At 47.6% G+C, this 22,313-nt stretch overlaps 1 protein-coding gene across 1 annotated transcript in view; it reads left to right on the top strand.

Moving 5' to 3' along the window:
* Nucleotides 1–22,313, top strand: part of PLXNA4 (plexin A4) — a 443,098-nt gene that overhangs the window by 338,782 nt on the left and 82,003 nt on the right. The window contains exon 10 of the mRNA XM_041477472.1: nucleotides 14,385–14,585. Within this exon, the coding sequence (XP_041333406.1) occupies nucleotides 14,385–14,585 (201 nt within the window). The remainder of the gene's footprint in view (nucleotides 1–14,384; nucleotides 14,586–22,313) is intronic.

Raw genomic sequence — 22,313 nt, 5'->3', positions numbered from 1 at the left:
CGCTCTCACCGAAACTTCCACTGCCTATTTTCTACTGTCACCTGCAATTCTATCATTTTCTGTCCTGTGCACTTGAGTGGGTTCTCTGAACAACAGAAACCATTCAGTACCCTGAAGAAGCCAAGCCTGGCTCCTCTTTGCCAGCCCAGACCTTCCCCTGGCTCCTGGCGATGCAACGTGTCTCACATGCTTGACAAGACCCGGGTCTGCTCCCATCTTCAGCAGAGCTCAAAGGGCACCCACCCCTATAATAGTGGCTCTGTTTTCACTGGCCTCTCACATCCATTCTCCTTTCAATCCTTTCCTCTACCAGCATTTGGAGCCCTGGAGGATGAGGAGAGGGAAGGCTTTGCCACCACCCAGGCATGAGTACCTGATAAGTAAATCTTGAGGAGGTGCTGATGGGAATTATGGGGTGGTTGGACCATCCCATTTTCTGTCTCTCCATGAGTTTGCTGAGCACATTAACTCAGGCATCTTCCCAAAACAAATATTGGTGTTACTCTGTCACATGGACCCATGCCAGAAACTGCTTCCCTCTGGAGCCATCAGGCTGGCACACCAAGCCTTCACCTTCCCCATCACTGTGGCCTTCACCTTCCCTTGCTATGCCCACCCTCAGGTGATTTTTTTTTTCTCTGTTTGCCTATACAACATCTTGCCATCCTGTGGGAAGAGGCTTCCCACTGTCCAGATGTCCTGGGCTGCAAATGGGCTCATTTGGGCTGGCACCTCTCCCCCCTGGGCTGGTCTGGAGTGCTCTCTAAGGAAGGTTGTGCCCTTGTGTCCTCCTGACTCCATCATTTCCTTAGGATTCCTCACAAATTTCTGGGCTCCCACAGGCTCAGCCTTTCATTTAAGCCTTATTCATGTTCTCTGAGAGGATCTTGGGGCTTTTGCTTGTATTTCCTTGTAGTATGAGTTATTGGTTGGTGCAGGATGCTGGATGGATGTGAGACTGATCCAGAGGGACAGCAGAAAGGCTTTGGCTACGACCCACACTGTCCAGGAAATGCTGTTACTGCCATCCAAGGGCAGCCTTTGAATTGCCTTGTGGATAGCTGGGATCAGCCAGCCCCATGCTGGGAATGGCAAAACAACCAGGGATGGAGAAAGGACAGAAAATGCCTGTTCCCCCACCATCAGCTCTGAGATATGACTTTCTTACCTGCCACTTGTCAGGGGAATCAGTTCTGTCTGCCACAGATCTGGATCAGCCACTCTGGGAGCTTTGGGAAAGCCCAGGTTTGCTCCAGTGAAGAGCTCCAGCTTAGTCATAAAGCAGGAGTATTTATGATTATGGCACTGATCTTAATCACAGAGGGTTCATGATGTCCCCAGATGATTTGTAGAAGAAATACTTCACCTTGGCGTGTAATTTCCCTTTACAGCGGGGTTTTGAAAGCAAGGCCCACTCACTTGAAATATACTGAGTGACTTCTTGCTTTAGGAAGAGGAGCTGATATTATTGTTACTGAGGCAGGAAGGGAAAGCACGAGGGAAAAAGGACATTTTAATACTGGAGTGGACTGTTGTTCTGCTGTTGCTGTTTTTCCCAAAGAGCTGATGGCAAAAGTAGAGAGAATTAGTCTCAGAGATAGAAGGAAGTGGACTTCTGGGAGTTTTTCTTTGTCATCCTGTCTCTGCTTTTGACATCTGCTGCTGACTGGAGCTGAAGTCAGAGTGCAGGCTCAGAGTCTGAGCACAAACCATTGCATTGTTCCCACTCTGAAATCAACCCTTACCTATACAATCCCCAAGCAAGAGAGCTCAGCAACTTCCTTCTGTAAATGGGCAAGACAGTCAGCAAGAACTGGGGGGAAACTGAGGCAAGAGGTGTAAAACAATGGATTTGAGGGTCTCCAGTGTGACAGGGGCTGTAGAAACAATACCTGTCTCCCGATATCAATTACCCAATGCTGATTGCCTCATCTGTCTTTTCTCCACTCAGATCTGCTCTGATTCAGGGAGAAGTTTTCATGTCAATGTCTCTGTACAAGGATGGGATGCTGGGATAGCCTGCTTGACTAGATGGGATAAAGGAATAAATCTTTTATTCGTGCCTTTTTCTCTAAGATGAACATTATCTTGTTCCAGGCCTTGCAAGGATTTTAGCTTTGTGTAGGGAAAAAGAAGGGGGAAAATGGCACAAGCCAAAAGCAAGCCTAGATAACAAATCTGTTATTCACCAGGTTTAATAGATACATAATAATTTAATTACCTCGAAGGAGGTTTTCATCTTTCCCTGCTCAGCCGACATGTGCGTGCATGTGTTTTTCTTTCTCCCCCAAACAAGCCTTTCATTAAAAGGATTTTCATCTGCTGCCTAAAACGGGAAGAGAAGAAAAGATCTCGCACCGAGGTGTTTTATGTGGAGTTGTACGTGCTAATGACAGCAAAGCCCACATAAAAGGAACAACTGCTTCAAATATTCATTTGTCTGGAGTGATGGGGAGCCCTGTGAGCTGCGTGCTGGCAAGCAGCTGCTGGGGAGCAGAGCATGGCTTTGCTCCTGCCTTGGGCCAAACCAAGAGCTGTCCTGGTGGCTTCCATCACCACTGCACTCATTTAGCTCTGCCTGGCTGCTGGTTCTTCTTGGGAAGGTGTTTGTTGGGAAATGGGGTGGAAGGAAGTGGGGGAAAAGAAGGTGGAAGGTGGTGATACCTGAACTGACAGGCATCTAAGAGGCATTTGGATAATGCCCTTAATAACAGGCTTTAAATTTTTGTTAGTCCTGAAGTGGTCAGGAAGTTGGGCAGGATGGTGGTTTGTAGGTCCCTTTGAACTGAAAATACAGTATTTTATTCTATTCTGCTCTATTAGGTCCCTTTGAACTGAAAATTATTCTATTCTATTCTATTCTATTCTATCCCATCCCATCCCACCCCAATTTATATGTTTAATGTCCATGTCTCCTCATCATGGACTTTGTAGTAAACTCAACAGTGCCTTCCCCATCCTGCTGTTCTCTCTCAGACTCAGAGGGGACTTTGCCCCAAGGCCTCCAAAACCCAGACTTGTTTCCAGGCCCTCCAAATGTCCTGTTTTGTCCTCTTTTCAGGGTGCAGAAAGAAGTCACAGCACCCACCTGCTCCCAAAATGTACCCCAGTGAACTGGGTGGCTGCACTGGGGAGGGGACAGAGGACCTGCTGGGCCATTGGGGGAGCATGGCCAACTCCTTGCTGCCTTGCATCAAAAACCCTTCTGGTGATGCATCTTCAGCTGTTGCTGTGGCAACTGCTCGGTTTTCATCCCTCTCCTCTTTCCAGCTTCACTTAACCCATCTAGAGAGGCGACTGCGGGAGGCCTCAGCATGGGGAGAGGAGAAAACCCATCCCTGCTCAGATGAATGCACCTCTCCTTTCTCAGGGGCTGCAATGACAGCTCCAGTCAGGCCAGTCCCAGAGCTCCAAACCCTTTCCTGGCTTGTCAATTATCCCTTCATTTATCCTGGCACCTGTCTGTCATTGAGGGGAGGGTGTGAGGTGGAGTTTCTATGGCAACTGCAGGCAGCTTGCTGGGCAAGGCAGGGGTGATGCCTTGAGAAGGCTGAGCTAGGACAGAGGCTGGGCACAGTTACAGAATACAGCAGGTATGGATTGAAAGGATCTCCTCCATGGACGCACCTCGGGCAGCACAAGAGCCCAGCCAGGGCTGCCCCCAAGATGAACCCAAATGGTCCCAAAATGCACGAGCGCTCCCGGGGTCTCTCCCTGGGATCAGCTCTGCTCCATGTGCACATTGCAGTTCAGTGTCCAATTCCAGCTCAGCCCCTGCACTCCCATCCTGCTTGTTTTTCTCTCTGCAGCCCACAGAGTTTGTGCTCCTGGGCTGAGATTTGGATCATTTGTCCTTGGTGCCCAGCTGGAGCAGGAATTGTTTTGTCTCCCTGCTCTGTGCACAGAGCTTACCATCCCATAATATGAAGTTCAGACCCACACACTAAAGCAGCTTAGAATGTGAAAAATATAAAAGCTAAAACCTGAGGCATCAGGGGTACTGGCAGCCACGCCATGCAGGTAGGATCTGCACACATTTCGTGGCACCTGCAGCACAGGTGGTTGGTGCTTTGCATCTGTTTCACTCCTAGAAGGGTTTCCAAGCACGTGTGATGGAGTTTGGTTTGCTCTGCCTCATGTCCAGGGAAGACGGGGGTAATCCAGGAGGAGGCTGCAGCTGGTGGTTTGGACCCAGCTGTGCCCTGGGACTCCTGGTGGTTTGGCATTTCAGGCTGTGACATTTCAGCCCCCATCCATCATTACAGCACTTTCCTAGAAAAGGAGATGTGTCCTGTAGTGGGTACATCCTCTTCAGAGGGGGTGCTTCAGATAATGATGAGAGGAAATTAAACACAGAGATTGGAGGCTGGACAAAAAGCTCCCCTTTGTTCAGGGAGTCTTGTTAGAGCATGAAAATGCTGCTCAGAGCCAGTGTCAGAGCCACAGGTTTGATTTCAGCAGATGAGAGTTGTATTTCTGACTCTGAGTTGGCTTGGACACGTTCACCTTTCCGTGCCCCTGATTCCCTCACACCTTCTGATTTGGGTAAGCACTTCCAGTTAATAGGTGCTTGTACCATCCTTAGTTCCTGGAGCTGTGATCTCACAGTGGGGGCTGCTCATGAGAAGCCTTTGAGCACGTACAAACAAATTAGATAATTTGCTGTTGTTTGCTAGTCACGGTGACTTGCACTGAGGTGAAGAAGAAGAAGAAAACTGTGAAGAGGCTTCTTCTGTTATTTTTGGGTATCTTTTTCTATCTCTGAGCCTTTCTGCCCTGCAGTCATCCAGCTGGCAGGGGAAAAGGCTGGTAACTTGTTCCATTTTTGCAGTAACTTTGAGCAGCGTTTGAGATGTATTAATTCTTAGAATCATAGACTGGTTTGGGTTAGAAAAGACCTTAAAGATAATCTCATTCCAACCCCCTGCCATGGGCAGGGACATCTCCCACTATCCCAGGTTGCTCCAAGCCCTGTCCAGCCTGGCCTTGGACACTTCCAGGGATCCAGGGGCAGCCACAGCTTCTCTGGGCACCCTGTGCCAGGGCCTCCCCACCCACAGAATAAATAATTTCTTCTTAATATATTATCTCATCTATCTAATAGCTAATATATTTCTGATCATTATGGTGGTGGATCTTCAGGAAATCTGTCCTGGTGCACAACAGCTCCATCCTTCCTCCTCTCATCGAGACCTCCAACCAAACTACCACAGGATCTGAGAAATGAAAAGGGCTTTTCTGAGAGCAGCACATCCCACCTTAATGCACATCTTGTTTTCTTAGAGCTCAGCCTCACCTTGTGAGTGACTAATGAAGGACCTGCTCGTGTGATTTCGAGGAGCAGCTCAGGGTTGGAATGAGAGATACAAGAAACACCTGACACTCAATACACTGTCCCTGCTGTTTTTCATAACAGTTGGGCTGCTCATCTTTGTTATGCAGGATTATCTATCCCACAGGACAGAGTGATCTCAGAATGCAGCAGGGTAATGTTCATCTGTCCCCGCCAACACAGCATCCTTGAAAAAAACACCGGGAAGAGCTTATTTTGTTTTGAAAGCCTATCTCAGTGCAGTGCTATTGTAATGCCTCAAGTGGCTACAGGGTTTTCTGGTTCTCTGGATATCTGCAGGAATCCTTGTGGCACCCTGCAGTCTGAGGGAGGAAGGACAATTCCCCATTCAGGCAGTCCAGGGTGATGTCTTGGCTTGGAAGAATTTGCTTTTCTCCATTGTAGCATCAGCTGCACTCACCGCTTTGGGGGCTGGCCAAGGAGAAACATTCTCAGGATGTTGAGGCTGCAGATAAGAGGTGAGGCTGGAATGTGTGTCCTGCCTCTCTTGGGGCATTTCCAGGATCCCAAACCCTCCTTCCCTGCCTGCTCTCTGAGCATGAATCCATTTGCCTTGGTTTGGCTGTTATCTCATGCTGCCGTGGATCTCGGGGAGGGAGAGGATGATTAGAGCTGTGATATCATGGTCCTGACCTTCCCACTGTGGAAGCCAAACTATGATGATTCCCTGGGCTTCTGTCCTGGTTTCTAAAGGAAGTGACCTCTGTGCAACCTCCATCCCATCTGTTCCTCTGTCTCCTCCATCCACTGCCAAACTCTCTGACCATTCTGGGCCTTGTTGGGCCAAAGTCTGGAGGTCTCAGAGTTCCAGAGAGTCTGGAGTTCTCAGGTTTCTACTGACTGTAAAAATGCACAGCTTTAGAGGAGAAATAGGCTTTCAGTCCTCTTAGGAAGAAAGCACTACAGCTTGGGCTCAACCCTCATTAGACCTCAGAAATCCCCATGGGAGAGTGTTGTCATGGGAATGCCTCCCACTTCTGAGGAATTCCTGGTCAGATAATGTCCCTTATGTGTGCCAAACCCATTTCTTGGCACTGGTTAATAATGAACTTCATTGAGGAGTGACAGGTCAATGTCATTGTCTTAGAATCAAAGTGATTTGGGTTGGAAGGGACCTTAAACATCATCTAATTCCAACCCCTCTGCCTGGGCAGGAGCATACATGGAAGTTCTTGTGAACTTCTGGTAGAACTCCTTACAGAAAGACAGAAGGCTGGCTGGGAAGGGTGCAGATTTATATAGACATAATTAGGGAAGGAATTAATTACTCTTTTATGAGCTGCTTGTGCTCTGCTCCGTGCCTTCCACAGCTTTGCACAATCCAGTTTTCCTGTGTGAATTGTTTGGAAGAACTCTCTCACTTAACCAGGGCTTTCCTTTAACAAAAGACAGATTGCCCAAGTAAATACATGATTTTCTTGTCTCTTGCACACACACCACCTTCCTCAATGCACATATTCATATTATTTATGATTTCCAAACTCAGGAAGCATCAGGACTGAGGCTGCCCACGTGTCCCCAGTAGCCTCTTTCCAGCGAGCAGATGGACCTCATGACAAAACCATCGACTATTTTTGTCACTGGTCCACTCCCCTATCCAGTGACCAGAAGGCTCCTGCTCTCTGGATCATTACTTCTCCTTCTGAGAGTGTGTCAAAGCAGCAAAGGGCTGAAAGAAAGCTAATGTTGTGTCTCTATTTAAAAAGGATAAATGTGGCGCTTGGATAATTATGGCAGCCTGACCTTGATCCTCGTGAAATAATGGACCAGCTAAGAAAGACTCTATTAATAAAGAATTAAAGGAGGGTAAAATCATTAATGTTCATCAGCAGTGATGTGTGGACTGACTACAGAGGCAGAACAGTCCTGGGTTAGGATCAAGCTCTCAACAGACCTGGGTCATTTCCCAGCACTGCCTGTGTGGCCTTGGGGGAATCACTTTGCTCCCAATCACCAGGGGTGGGCAGTGAGCCATGGGAGGGCAGGTTGCTTATCTTCATTTAGATCCTGCTTTTGAGCAGCCACTCTCTGGTGATCAGCATCACTCATCACTCCCCAGCCTCCACAGCACCGAGGCCAGGGACCCAGGGCAGCTGAGCTGATGATCTCCTGTCCATCAGTGAGGAGGTCTGCTAGAGGTTTCCCTGAGAAATTTTGGATGTCCCATCCCTAGGAGTGTTCAAAACCAGGTTGAAGCAACCTGGGACAGTGGAAGGTGTCCCTGTTCATGGCTGGGGTAGGACTGGCTGATCTTTGAGGTCCCCTCCCACCCAAACTATCCTGTGATTCTGAGAATCAATGAAGTTGAGTGATCTTCTCAAAACCAAACAATTTTCATCACTTGCGAGTTCCACAGTTGGGAGGTGGAGATTCCCCATTAAGATGCAACCAAACCAGTTCACTGCCTGAGTTATCCTGCAGAGCTGGTGGTGTGTGACAGCAAAGAGACCCCTGGGCTGTGCCAAACAAGCAGTGGAGATGAGAGGCTGTGACCCAAGGTGCTCCAGGCATGGACCTGTCTTTGTAGGAATATTTCTGAGTGGGTACAAGGGCAGATCTCATTTTGGAGTGAGAACAGAGTGGGGTTGGGTCTGAACTCATCTTTAATATCCCTTCCAGCCCAGCCCATTTTATGGCCTGCTGCTCTCCCTCCAGCTGTGGTATCTGATCTGTGCAAGCCACCACTGACATGTGCAGCTGCCAGAGTGCACAGAGCTAAACCAGGGCCAAATCTTTCCCTGGCCTGGCCACCAGCCTCCAGGCCAACCCCCTTTTGCCAGGCACCAGAACCCCTGGCAATGCCTGACCAAAGAGAGCGGAATTTGCTCCTGAGTGCATGGAAGACTCTTAACTAGAAAAGAGCCACCAGAAGTGACAGAGATGCAGGGACTCAATTATTCCTTTGTTGTCTCTGCAGATGTTTACACTTCCCATAAATCCTGTTGCTTTCTCCTCATCAGCTGCCTTTAAAGTTCGGAGCATTTTCCTCATGTATTATTACTTTTCCTGTGCCAATAAATAAGCACGCCATCAATCAAACTAACAACACTGTAAACTTAGGAAGTGCAGATAAAATATATGGTGCATTAAAAAATTCTTTGACCGGGTGAGCTTTTTTCGGAGCTGGTTTGATTGCTGCTGGTGCCGATGTAAATTTGGGAGAAGTATATCCAGAAATTTATGGAGCTTGGATTCCTGCCTACAAGGCATTGACCTGATTCCACTTTATAACATAATAACATTCCCCAGCACTGTTTGTGTAAATTTTAAATATAATTTTTACGACGCTAAGAATTAGTGGTATAATAATGTAAACGCAGCATGGACTGTAACTCACCCCTTCTCCTCCTGCACTGGGGATTGAGAGCTCCTTGCTGCTTCCTTCTCCAGACTATCCAGGATCTGGGAAGCTGTGCAGGAGTTTAAAAGGAACCAGCTTGGCAGACCTGGAGCCCTGGGTTTGCAGCAGTACAGGGTGGTGACCCGGTGTGACCGTGCAGAGGTGTGAGAGACAACTTCAGGAAACTTCAAGAAACAAATTCCAGGCAGTCCCTGCTGCCTCTCATTTGTAAACTTGCTGCCTCTCATTTGTAAACTTGCTTTTTTTCCTGCATTTTATCCAGATGAAATCTGATTTCTGCAAAGTCAATGAAAGGTTAGGGGTTTTTTGCCTCTCTTTTGCCTGTTTTCCCTCTCCTTTTTCTCATTGCTTGCCTTCTTTTTCTTTCTCTTTCCTTGGTCTGCTTTTGTTTTGATGGATTTTTTTTTTAATCTAGTTTAATTTACAGAGCATCCAGATGCTGTGGTCTAGATATCTTTATAAAAAACCCAATCCCTGCCTCTCAACTCTTACCCTCTTGACTTGATTACAGCAGAGTGGGCGGGTGACAAAGCCAGAGGGAACACAGAGAAAACAGAACACTGCAGCTCGGCAGAGCAGATGAACAAAAGATATATTTATTTACGTAATAACTGAGTAAATAACATTCTGAGTTTCATTTCTTACGGGGTCCCAAAGGGCCTGAGTGAGTCAATCTTGGTCACCGCTTAGATTCACTGTGTGGTCATTTATTTTTCAGGCAAGATGCCTTAGATAAGGTGCAAAGATGGTTGCTGGGTGGGGGATATTGAAAGGAAAGTTAAAAAAAAAAAAAACCTGTAAAGTTGAGGATAAAGAAATGGATTTTAGTGGCAGAAAAAAAGAGAAACTGGATGCTTTGAGTAGTGATGGAATTAGCGCTGGAATGAAGTAATGAAGGAGCAATGAAGGAATTAATGGTCTGTTCCTGAATGGAGGTGACTCCTACTCTTCTGGGAAAGGAAGGGTGAAAGCCCATTGCCAAGGGTTGAGTTTATCTGGGCAGTGGTTCCCCCAGGGCCCTCAGCATTAGGTGAGCTTTAGTTTCCTTCCACAGAAAGTGGAGATCCAGCCAGTGGTGCCAGGGATCATGAGGGAGGAGTATGAAGGAAAACCTGGAAAGGTTCCTTCCCCTGCATGCTCTGGCTGACAAGAGATGTACAAGTGGGGATGTGAACCAGTAAAAGGTGGGGGCTGTTAGTAGCTGGGGGGTTCATTGTGTTAAACCTCCATGGATGTGTTCCCTGTTCCCATGTGGAATGCCTGTCACCCAAGGTAGATAAAGCTCCTTGTCTACTGAAAACTGGAAAACACTTTGATGATCCTTTGGATCATAATCCTGGCCAAAAACACTATCAGAGAGCGAAACTGTGCAAAATAAGTTGGGAGAAAACCTGTGCAGTATCACAAGGCTGTGAGACATCCCGACATGCCTTTTCCTAGGAGAGGAACTCGGGGTATTTTGTCAGTCTCCAGCTTATACTGGGAAACAACACAGTGAAACCTCCATGAAATCATAGCTCTGGATGTATGAAGAACCATAAATAAACCAAACTAATTAGTTCAGGACTATGACCACACGGCCTCAGAGAGGCCTCCTCATCCTCTTTAGCAGCATCCTCACGATGGCTCTCACTGGAGACCAGCTCGGGCTCAGCTCTGATGAAGGCCATAACACACATGTGAGAGAAAAGGTCCTCATATTTCTGAGACTTTATTATTCCTGCAAGCTACAACAAAACACATTTGCAGGCGCTCTATGAGGAGTTATAAATATAGAAAATTAAACTACCATCGACCCAATGAGTACAGCTCATTTCGTGCAGTGGTTTCACTGCAAAAGCTCTCTGACTTGGTAATTGGCAAAATTTTGGTGATGTGAGGTGTGCATCGCTGCTGATACCAGTAATTGGCAAGGGTGGAGGATATTATTTTAAATGGACTGACTCATTTGAAAGCATTCAAGAACTGGAATGGAGCTACACACATAAAATGAATCAACAGTGATTCTCTGGATTGCCAGCTCCCCTTAGAGTCAGGCAAAAGATTTAATTTATTATATATCAAAGGAAAAAAGGGATGGGATTGTGCCCATCCTTGGTGCAGTTGTTGGCAGTCTATGAGTTTATTTCTCTGCATCCTATGAAAACTGTGTTTTTCCAACCTAGGTGATGTTCATAGCAAAGGAGAAGGGTGAAGAGAAAGTGTCTCCAGTGCAAAATGTCCAAAATAACTCCTTTTTACAAAGCCTTCTGCTTGGGTCTGCTCTGGCCAGCTTGATGTTTTACCCTCAAAAATACAAACCTGGCCTGTTTTACCCTTAAAAATACAAACCACCCAAAGCTTGACACAGGCTGCAAAATGAGTTCTGTGTTTGAATCTGAACCCAGAGCCTGGTCCAAGCTCTGAGGTTTTATGCAGTACATCACCCAATGAAATTGCCTTTTCCCCTCCCCATTTCAATTAGAAAGAACATTAGGTCAATCAGATAAAGCCACATTGGGAGGATTTCCTCTTTATGGCGCTTGCCTCTTCAATTATCTATAATGAACTTCCTCACAGCACTGCAAAGCTTTTTATATGCAAACGAACCCTGTTTTGGGGCTGCCTCAATCACGGCTTGTTAATGAACTTGAAACAAGTGTTATCGGAAAGGTTACAGCACCAGTGGTGGAGGGGGACAGGATAAAGCCACACAAGAAAGACCAGGCTGAAGAGCTGGGATTGGCCTGCAGGTAGCAGAGAGGACTATCTCCAGCCTCCATCCCACAGCCCCCATCAGAGGCTTTTCTCTGTGACACACATCAAGTGAAATGCCCGCTCCTGGGAAACGCCTGCTCGGCGGCAGATAGGGCTTCCCCACCCTCCTGCCCCACTCATTCCCTCTGCCAGAGCATCTCTCTCTCAGCTCCTGGAGCTGGGGAGGAAAAAAAAGCCAAAGAGAGGCTGCTGCCAATGTCTTTCCTGGTGCCAAGAGAAAGAGAGGGAGCTGAGGCAGGAGCCCCAGGACTTGTGCAGGTGATGGGGAAGGGTCAGGGCTGTTGAAGACATAAGGTCCCAAATGGTGTTTGCATCTGCTGGTGTGATCAGTACTGAAAACTCCTTAATATAGCCTGGATCACCTCCTTCTTCTGCCCTCTGGGGTTTTTATTGGTCTTAAATCAGCCAGGATTATAGATTATGCCTCACTTTTTTGTGCTGCAGGGAGCCTTAATGCTGGTGTGCCATGGTGTGGTAGAACCATTGAACCTAAGCTTGGGAAGACTTTCCAGATGGTTAAACCTTGCTCTTTTATCAATAAGAATGCTTCAGTGACCCTTTGCCCATTGTGTTTCAGCATTAGGAGCTCCCTGGAGAGGTTCCATCACAGAACAGAAAGCAGCAAGGACAGAGAGGGCTGGAACAGGGTGTAGCTCCTCAATCCTCCAGCCCAAGAGTGCAGAGGATGGCGGTGATAAAGCTCATCCCTGCATTGCAGTACCCCATGGGTTTTCCACCTCCAACCCTTCCTCCTTCCAGCCAGGTTTATGGGATGGGCTGTTAAGCCTTGGCAGCACACATCAAGCCAGGCCTTGTGCCAGATTATCTCAGGCAAAGAGCCACTGGATCCGAGGTGGTTCAGCTCCACCCAGCTCCAGTGGCTGTGCTTTGCTGGCCTGGTTCTGGTGCCAGCCTGGGCAAGGCCAGTTGAAGCCCATCAGTGGCTCTCAATTACTTCCACCATGAGCAGCAAAGGGCTGTAAGTGCAGCCCCTTAAGTGATCACCCTGTGAGTGCAGATGGAAACTCATCTCTCAGGCTCCTCAGTCTGGCAGCCCCTTAGGACAGACCCTCAGATCCTCTTTGGGACTGGGGATGGTTCTGCACTTCACTGCAGGGGTGTGTTGGGTGCTTACTGGGTTTTCTGCCTGCCCCTGGCCAGGGATGAGCTCACATCCTCCATGTGACGAGTGCTGGCTCTTGTAACAATTCTGTCCCTGTTGGTGAAACTACAGATGTTGCACATCTGATCCATTTCTTTATCTCCCTCAGCTACTTGCTTCAGTAAGATGCTCCCACCATCTGCTCTAACAAGATCCCAGGCTCTCAATGAGCCATAAATTCCACTTTTTAACCCTTCAGTCCCTTTCCCTACTTTTCTGCCCTGAATCAGTCATTTTCCTCCTGCCCTCACCTACATTTCTCTGTCTCTGCTGGAAACAACTGGACTTGGCTTTATCTTTGGGCAGGACAGGAAAAGGCTGCAGTAATTTCCTAAAGAGCTGACATGGCCCCAGAATCCATGAAAGGGACATCTTGCAGCTGTCTGACTGTGCTATGAAGAAGCAGAGCATGGCCACTCTAACTAATTAAGCTGTGCTAATTAATGAAACTTTAAATGCAGCCACCTGCTAGGCAGCTTTGGGTGCCCAGAGTTCACATGTGTGAGGGCACCACATTAGCAGCACCCACTTGGCATTTCTCCTTTTGTGAACTAGTGGAAAGCTTTTCCAACGGGTTTCCATGCTTTTTGTGACAGTTATTTCTTGGCAGCTGGGTCTAGATCTGTGTAATGAATATTTTCTCCTCTTCTGAGCCAAAATAAATTCTCTTTTTAACAACCATGACTCCATAGGTTCCAACAGGTCTTGCTGGAGCTGTGCCTTTTGTACAGTGGTGTGTTGGCTGTTTGGAACTCAGGAATTGTGCTCAGATTTTTGCTTTATTCACTTTCATCATGGCATTGTGACTGGGTTAAGTCTGTGGAGAGAACATGATTGCTTTTCCATTACCTGAATAAACAGAGCAGGTATGAAAAAGCACCAGAGGTGGCTTCCCTGGGTCCTGGAGGCTGAAATAAGCCAGGGAGGTAGGAAAGGATGGTGAAAGCAATCCTTCCTCACCTGTTTATCTGAGCCTTCCCAGGCTTGAATAACTCTGTAATAAACCAAGGCCCAGGGAGCTGCAAAGGCTTTGTAATCAGGCAAATTGAGAAGGTTGGGAAGCAGCACAGTCTCGGGATCTCCTCTGGTCAAGGTGACCCTGAGATGTATTTAAAGTCTCTTTTCCCCAACCCAGCTGTCAAAGAAGGAGTCAGAAGTCTTCAGCTCGTGTTCTCAAAGTTGTTTATTATTTCTTACTTAAACATTTTCTGTCTGGCCTGCCGAGGTCTGTTCAGCAGGTCAGTCCAAGGCACACTGCACTGCCCTGAGGCAGTGCTATCTCTTTATACTAAAAACTAAGTGGACTTTATTTACAGTTATTTTCCAATACCTATCATCTATGTTAGACTGTGTACTTTTACTCTGAACCAATCCAAATATGCTAACATCACTTAGAAGATGGAGGCTAGGAAGAAGAAGGAAGAAGGACAGGACAACGCCCAAATTCCTCCATCTTGTCCCCTATAGTAAAATTCTTCAAAATTCCACCTTTCACCCTGTGACAACTACTGTTATGCTACTTAAACTTTTGTGACTTGTAATTCTTCATATAAAGTTGGTAATTTGCTCCGTGGGTTGAGATCAAAATCCCAAGTGTCTTTGGCTTCCTGCCAGGGTCTCCGAGGCCCCTGCCAGGATTTTGAGCCATCCAGGGCACCCAGAGGGATGTCCTGGGTTCCGACACCACAGGACTTTTCCTGAGGCTGGGAAACCCGTGTGCTGACTTGGTGACTCGTCTGCTCTCTCCCCAGGACTGCCCCCAGCTGCTGCAGGCCGAGAAGATCCTGGTGCCCGTGGAGGTGATCAAACCCATCACTCTGAAGGCCAAGAACCTGCCCCAGCCCCAGTCGGGCCAGCGTGGCTACGAGTGCATCCTGAACATCCAGGGCAGCGAGCAGAGGGTGCCGGCCTTGAGGTTCAACAGCTCCAGCGTGCAGTGCCAGAACACCTCGGTGAGCTGCAGAGGGACACACGTGCCCACAGCACTGTCCCCAGGGGCTCTGGGGTCCTGTCACAGCCTTTCTTACCTGATTGAGGGTGCTGGAGTTGTTTACTCTGGAGAAAGAAGGCTCAAGGGAGACTTTATTGCTCTCTAGAAGCACCTGGAGGTTGTGGTGAGGTTGGGGTCTGGCTTTTCTCCCAGGGGAAATGGTCTCAAGTTGTGCCAGGGGAGGTTGGATATTAAGAAAAATGTCTTCACTGGAAGAGTGGTTAAACATTGAAATAGGATTAAAGCAGGGGTGGAGTCACCATCCCTGGTAGAGTTCAAACGAGGTGTAGACTTCACCATATGGTCTAGTGGGCACAGGGGTATTCAGTCAAAGGCTGGATTTGATGGTCTTGGAGGCCTTTTCCAGCTTTCATGATTCTGTGGTTCCAAACACAGGTGGGAAAAGGTTGGCTGGTAGCTTGAAACTGCCCTTTTTTCTCCTTGGGCTGGCTGGTGCCACCGCTCAGTTGTTGCTTCTGCCCCTGGATCCCATCCTCAGGCTGGGCTGGAGCCACAGGCAGTAATATCAGCTTAACCTGCTCATATTCCCACAAAAAGGGCTTCCAGTGGGACAGATGTTGATGTCAACGTGAGAGTGAAGGTTATTTTGGGGGCATTTGATGATAAAACCCCATCTAAACCGTCTGACACGTGCCAGCATGAAATGGGTCAGAAAAAGGTGAGAACACAGAATCCCAGAATGGTTGTGTTAAAATGAACCTTGAAGATCATCCAGTTCCAACCCCTTGCGTGGGCAGGGACACTTTGCACTGGACCAGGCTGCACCAAATCCCATCCAGGGATGGATGGGATTAGGCTGAGTCAAACCTTCCTGCAGCCCTCACATGCCCTTTGAGCAGTCCCTCTGTCTCTGCCCACCTCCACTTCCCCACCCGAAGTGCAGGACCTGTGATTCTCCTTGCAAGGAGCCTGTGTGAGTCATGGCAGGGCTGTCACCACAGCAATGCCACTTTTGGGGACAAACCCAGTCACCTGCCAGCAGCCAGGAGCTGAGCCCACGTTCCATGGATGCCTCTGCTTCTCCAGAGGTTTCTCCACAGATCCATGTCTCCAGGATATGCATTGAGTCCTTTCCATTGCTGCTGCTGTGAGATGATTTATTAGTCAAAGAGCTAATTACAGGCTTTAGCCATTTCACTGCAGCTCTGCCACTCCACTGCTGGGCAGTGCTTGTCACAACATATTCTGCTGCATTAAGCAGGGCTGAAGGCTGCAGGCAGTTCACACATTTTACATCTGTTGCAAACAAGCAACTTCCCAACCGATGCTCTCTTATTTGTTCTTTTGTCTCCCTCCCTCCCATCTCTCCCTGATTTTCATTACTGGTTAATGGCCTGTGAGCATTCAGGTTTCAGGTTAGAAATGGACAGACTGGGAAGTTAAGGAGGTATGTGCATTTTCTTCAAAGTATTATTTTAAAATGGTGGAAGCTAGGGGAGAATTGCATGGTCCTGGGCAGAGATTATATCTGTCCAAAGAGTCTTAGCAGGCAAAACAGACCTTTAATGACCCTTTAGAGTCACAAATTCTCTGGCACATGTAGGCATTCCAATGAATTATCTCATTTAAGGATTACTTAAGCATAGTTGGGCTGAGCAGGAAAGTAACTTCAGCCAGCCTCAGCATCCCACATTGCAGAACCCAATAAAAGACTGGTTTTGACAGGTAATGGTGATTATTCCCACACTACCTGCATGCTCCAAGAAATTGCCAGTGCCTGGGACCGGAGAAGTGGGGTTTGATGAGTCCCCAGATGGATTTGCTCATAGGATGCCTGAGTGCTGTGACTGCACCATTTTGACTTTAATGTCTGTTTTCCTAAGCCAGAACACTCAAGGCTCTGCCAGAGCTGCAGAGGGTGGCAGGGCTGAGCCTCAGGCTGCTGCCAAGGCACTCCATGACCTCAGTGCTGAGTGCTGTCTGCAGGATCTTGTCCTAGGTTTGGTGGTGGCCCAGGTGGATCTCTTTCTTCTCCAGGGAGAGAGGCTCATTTGGGAATAAAATCAACTCTTTTCTATCCTGTTTCTGCCTCTTCTCTCCATCTGCCCTCCCCTTTCCCTCGCTTTCCTCCTTTTTCCTTATTTTTGCTTCCCTTGTCTTTCCTTTCCTCCCCTTTCCTTCTCTTGTCTTTCCTTTCCACCCCTTTTCTTCCCCTTCCTTTTGAAGGAGCTTTGACTCTGATTTGAGGTCTTTCTTCTTTCTTTCTTTTTATTTTTTCCCCTGAGAAATGTTATTCCATTGTTGCTTGGAATTTGCCAGACACTGAGAGAAAGAGATGTGGAAGGGAGAGACAGACAAAAGAAAGCAGCATTCAGAGAGATACAAAAAGGCAGCAGAGAAGCCCTGGCTGGTGGAGCAGGTGGCAGAGGACACAGACAATAGGGAAGGAGTGCTGGAGATCTGTCTCCATCATGATTATTTCCTTCCCTGCCAGAATTAGCACTCAGGCAGGAGCTGATGCAACACAATGAGCCTCTGCTCCGGGGGTCACCTGGCTTTGGAAAGAGCTGTCTGAGCCTGTTTGCAAATCGAACCAACCCCCTCTGGCAGAGCTTTTTTACTCAGCACAGTTGCTGGAGGAGGCACTGAAAGCAGCACCTGCATTGCAGGCTTGGAGAAGGTCCAGGGGAGGGTGGGAGGATGTGCTGTGGTGGTGTGTCCCTGAAGGGATGCTGTCCTGCCAGCAGATCCTCCTGTTGGTGCTGCATGCTGGACTAAGCAATCAGCCCTGCCTTGTTTTCCTGCCCCCTCCCATCTCACACGAGGCGCCCAGGAGCTCAAATTTCCCTCTTGCAGAAAAAACTTCTGCAAAACTCAGGATTTTTCCTGCTTTCACATGGGATAGAATCAGGGAGAGAGCCTTAACTTTTGCTCTGCATTTCCTGATGCCTCAGGATTTACACCAGGGATCAGAGCCAGCTTAAGCATCTTTTCTAAGTGGCTCCAACTTCAGTTAAAGATGCTCTCAGGACACCCAGGTGTGTGAGCAGCCTGTCTGTCACTAATGCCACATCCAGCAGTGATGATCCCTGGGTGCTCAGCCCAGTCAGGAGCCAGATCTGCCTCTCTCCCTGTCTTTCCCAGAGATATTTCATTTGATAACAGCAATAAGTCTCTGCAGGCAGCACCATTCGGGACAATTATTGTTCTTGTCAAGTAGTTTGAGACTCTCAGCTCTGGGCTTTGTCCTCTGTCACACCACCCAAGGCACACAATTATCACTCAGAGGGACCTTTCCTGCCATTCCTTATTGCACTTGTGATAGCCCTGCCAACAGCCAGGACGTGGAGGGATGGGAGGGGATGAAAAGCAAGGGAGCTAAGGAGACATAGAAATAAGGAAGTAAAAATGCCAGCAGGAAGGGCTGAAATTGCTGGATGTATCAGGGCAGAGTGCAATCTTCCCAGTGGGAAGCAATGGGAGCCCCAGCACTTGCAATCAGCCCAAAATGATCAGCCTTTGGCATGAGGAAGAGGGAGGTGGGGAGGGCTGACCCACCCGAGCATGCCATGATCAGTGCCATCGCCTGCTCCAGTGGCTGATCCCACATCCTTGCTCGGTTCCTGCCCGCCCCTGGCCTTGGCACAGCCTGGTTCCCACCAGCAAAACCCCTGCTGATGATTTTGTCCTGAATCCTTCACAGCTCTGCGTGCTGTGAGACCTGAGGTGGTGCAGCTGAAAGTGCTGTGTGGCTCAGGGACAGGAGAGCAAGTCAGTTCTATTTGTCACATCATTGCACTTCAGCAAGAGATCTCGGTGGCATTTGACTCCGTGGTGTGGCTCACTGTGAAGGGAGTGATAAAAAAAAAATAAAAAAAAAATCCAATAAGAAGCAGAGCTGAGAAAAAAAAAATGAGGAGCTATTCACAGAAATCATGGGAAAACACAGTTGTGGGTGGCCAAAAGACGAGCAGAGAGCTGTGAGTTGTGGAATCAGGGAATGGTTTGGGTTGGAAGGGATCTTCAAGATCATCTAGTTCCACACCTCCCACTGGGAATGTCACCCTCGTGCATCCACTTCTCTAATTATTATTTATCTACGTTTAAATGAAAGAGAAACCCCAGTAATCATGTGGACTCTGTGGATGATATCCAGATATAAAAATTCAGTCACACCTCTGGGAAGCAAAGGATGCAAGGAAAAAGAATGACAGTGGGCAAGAAGTTTTCTGCCTTTTTATGGCTGGAAAATTGATGCAAGGAAAGATTAAATGGTTTCCACAGGATCATGAAAAGGGTTGATGGCAGAGCCAGGTACAGGAATCAATCCCTGGATTTGAGCTCTAACCACAAAAGTGGTGTCAGAGAAAACAGACCAACACTAAAATTCTGCTGAAATTTTGCAGAAGTTTCCCCATTATTGGACATGTTTGAGGTACAAAGGGGATATACCATGAAACCACTCTGGATTTATCATCCTGAGTGTGCTGAAGCCAAATTACCAAAGGGCAGGATGCTGCAAGTGGTCAGGCATGGGTATGGATTTGCACAAACTGCAGGAGTATCTGATGCTACTGGAGAGTTTAAAAGACAAAATAAGGATACTTATGAGTTCCAAACATTGCTTCTGTGAATTAAAACAGCTCCTTCTAGCAGCTTTTTGGCATTTCCTGAAGAGAGCCAGTCTGTGTTCCAGGCAGCACAGCCTTTCCTTCTCAGTCAGGTCCCCAAATTGCCCATAATTTCCTGTTTTGATGAGATTATTGTGATTAGAATCCAGACTGGTCAGACTTAGGGGTCAGATTTGCATCTTCTGGGATGCTTTGGCTGTGTTGGAGGCAGTTGTGCCAGGAAAAGTGGAGAAACAAGCCCTGATGGCATGAGCACTTCTCAGGAGTGTCCGGGAAGCTCTGCTCTCCTGGAGATCGATGCTCCAGCCCTTTTTTCTCCGCTGAAACGCATTTCCATCTTATTGTCACGGATGAGCAAGTCCTTTTCAAAGACTCCTGTTGAGTTCAGTGGGCTTTGAAGAGGGGTCACAATGAGTGAGCAGCTCCTGTGGTCTGAGGAGGACGGAGCATTTCCTCGTGGTGCCTTTGCAGATTGCTCTGTTTCGCTGCCGTGCAGCCCACGCAGCGTCGGATGGGGTCGGGCAGGGGCAGCGTGAGCATCCTCATCCCAGCTGGCTTCATCCTCAGAGCTCTTCCATGGGATTTATCCCCTCACATCCCTTTCCAGGTCTGGATCAAGCCTGCTGGGTTAAAAAAGTCTAATATGTGGTTGCCTCTGGTGGTGCAGACAGATAAGATGTAAAATCCCAGCTGAGCTCCTGCTGCTGCTGCTGGGATCTTCCATGGGAAGAAAGGCTCCTGGAGATTCCAGCTGCCTGTCTCTTGGCAGGCCTGCCTGGGCTCTGCTTCCAGCTCAATCCCAAAACACACATGAGGCTCCGGTGAGGACCTTTCTAAGACTCATCTTCTGACTTCAGGATGACCAGTTATTCTGTATATATCCCATTTTCCATTCCCAATCAGCGTTTTCAAAGTGCTGTACAAAGCACTTTGTTCCTGAGTGGTAAAAGTTTAATTATTCACCGCCCTTCAGGCACTCTCCTTCCCATTCCTGTCCCCCATCCTTGCATCCTCACAGCCAGTGGTGTGACTCCAGACAGCTCTGCATCATCTTGGATCTTGCTGGCAGTGACACCCAAAAGTGTCACAAAAACGCAAATCCTGAATTGAGACTGGCGTGTCTACTGCAATGGACCTGGCTCACCTGGGCTGCTCTTTACCTCCATGGAAACCACAAATACCCATCAATTCCCTACAACTGGATCATAATCACAGCGTTTTGCAGATTAATGGCTAATTGTGTTTAGTCTGTGCAAAGAGGAATTACTGTGCAAGCAGCTCCCACTCTGCTGTAATGGACAGAAATCACCAGTTACCATTTACTCCCCAATTATACAGCAATTAATGGATACAGGAAAACCTACCTGCAAAGCTCAGAGCTTTGGCATCTCTGTGGATAACCACAACAGGAGTTCAAGGGATGGGAGACTCTTTAGTGACTTTTTTGGCCCAGCCAAACCAGCTTGCTGAGTTATATCTAACCTTGTAGTGGGGAAAATATTTTCCTTTCAAAGTGGGACTTTGTCCTGCTGTAGATCCCAGTGCAGTGGGAGATCCCTGCTCTTAGGAGGGTAAATCCCATTGTGCACTGTGCTCAGCAATAGTAGCAGACACTAAATGTTTCTCCCCTTCTTTTTTGCTCCCTTCTGTCCTTTCATCAACCATCTCCTCTCCCACCACGAGGCTTTGGCCTTTTGATGAGGAGTTGGGTGGAAGCTGCTGATGGAGGTGGGCAGCAAGGTGAACCCTGGGTTAACTGGCTTGAGATAAATCAAAATCTAGGTGGAAAAAAGCTCTCAGCACCATGTGGAGAGGGCCTCCAGAGAGCAGCTTCCATTTCCTTCCTTGGGGTCACCTCTGTGTGCCTTGACTGCCCCTGACAAGAGTTTGTTTAAATCTGTCCAACTCTCTCAGAAGTTTTTTTGCAGCTTTTTAAGACACATTTGCTGGAAACTGGATACTCCTTGCTCCAGCTGTGGCTTTTCTGGATCCAAGTAGCGAAAAGTGATTGCCTCCTGGGGTTTACACAAGTAACAAACTCTATCTGCTTCATCCCCAAAGGAGAATTGTTTGGGTTTTGGCAGCAATATGGCATTGTTGATTTACAGTCTGTTCGTGGTCTCCAGCAGTCCCCAGACCCTCTCCTGCAGCAGTGCCCAGCCACTCCAATTTCAGAGCTGTTTGCATCAATTCCTCCTACTGAAAAAATAGTCCCCATTTGCCAGCATTGAATTTCATTTGGTTGATTTTGGCCCAGTTCTACAATTTGTCAAGTTTGTTTTGAATTCTTAACCCTGCTGTAGGAGGTTCTTACACCCCCCTCCAGAACAGTGTCATGAAATCATCCAAGTCAGTAGTGAAAATATTGAGTAATGCCAGACTCAGGACAGTATTCCTTTTGAAATATCCTCCCAGCTTGACATGGAATTATCTGATTTTTTTTTTTTGTTTGTTTGTTTAATGGTTTTTGCATAAACCTTATGGTGGCCTTTCTTAGGTCATATTTCCCTGGTTTGTTTATGGGGATCTGCTGTAGGATAGTAGCAAACACTCTCCTGAAATCAGGATAAATCACATCTGCTGCCTTCCCTTTATCCACAAAGTCATTAAGCCTGTCAGAAAGGAAATTAGATTGGGTTGACACAATTTGTTCTTGACAAATCTGTGGTGGCTGATTTTTATCACCTTATCATCTCGCAGGTGCTTATAAATTGATTGTTTAATAATTTGATGTACTTTCTTTCTGGGAAGCCAAGTTAGGCTGACAGGTCTGTAATTACACAGTGGCTCCATTTTCCCCTTTTTCGGGGGTTTTCCCTGATTTTGAGACTTTACGCAGCTTCCAAGAGTTCTTCAAGGCATCCCTAGTGTAAATAACCTCTCCTACCCTCTCAGCACCTATGGAATACCCAGCAGAGGCACAGCTGGATGGAAGACCCAGAATGTGGAATTTACACCTCAAAGTTGCATCCAGCTTGGAAAACTACTTTTCAAAGCTGTGCTCAACACCCAAAAAATGGATTTCAAAGTTAAGGCCCATCACATGCAAACACACACATCATGGGACATTTTTCTGACTGAAAGGACAAGAGGGAGTG

This window comes from Pyrgilauda ruficollis, unplaced genomic scaffold, assembly GCF_017590135.1.
Source record: "Pyrgilauda ruficollis isolate IOZ18807 unplaced genomic scaffold, ASM1759013v1 scaffold111, whole genome shotgun sequence".
Taxonomy (NCBI): domain Eukaryota; kingdom Metazoa; phylum Chordata; class Aves; order Passeriformes; family Passeridae; genus Pyrgilauda; species Pyrgilauda ruficollis.
Note: the sequence above shows the minus strand (reverse complement) of the source record. Positions and strands in the feature narration are given on the sequence as shown.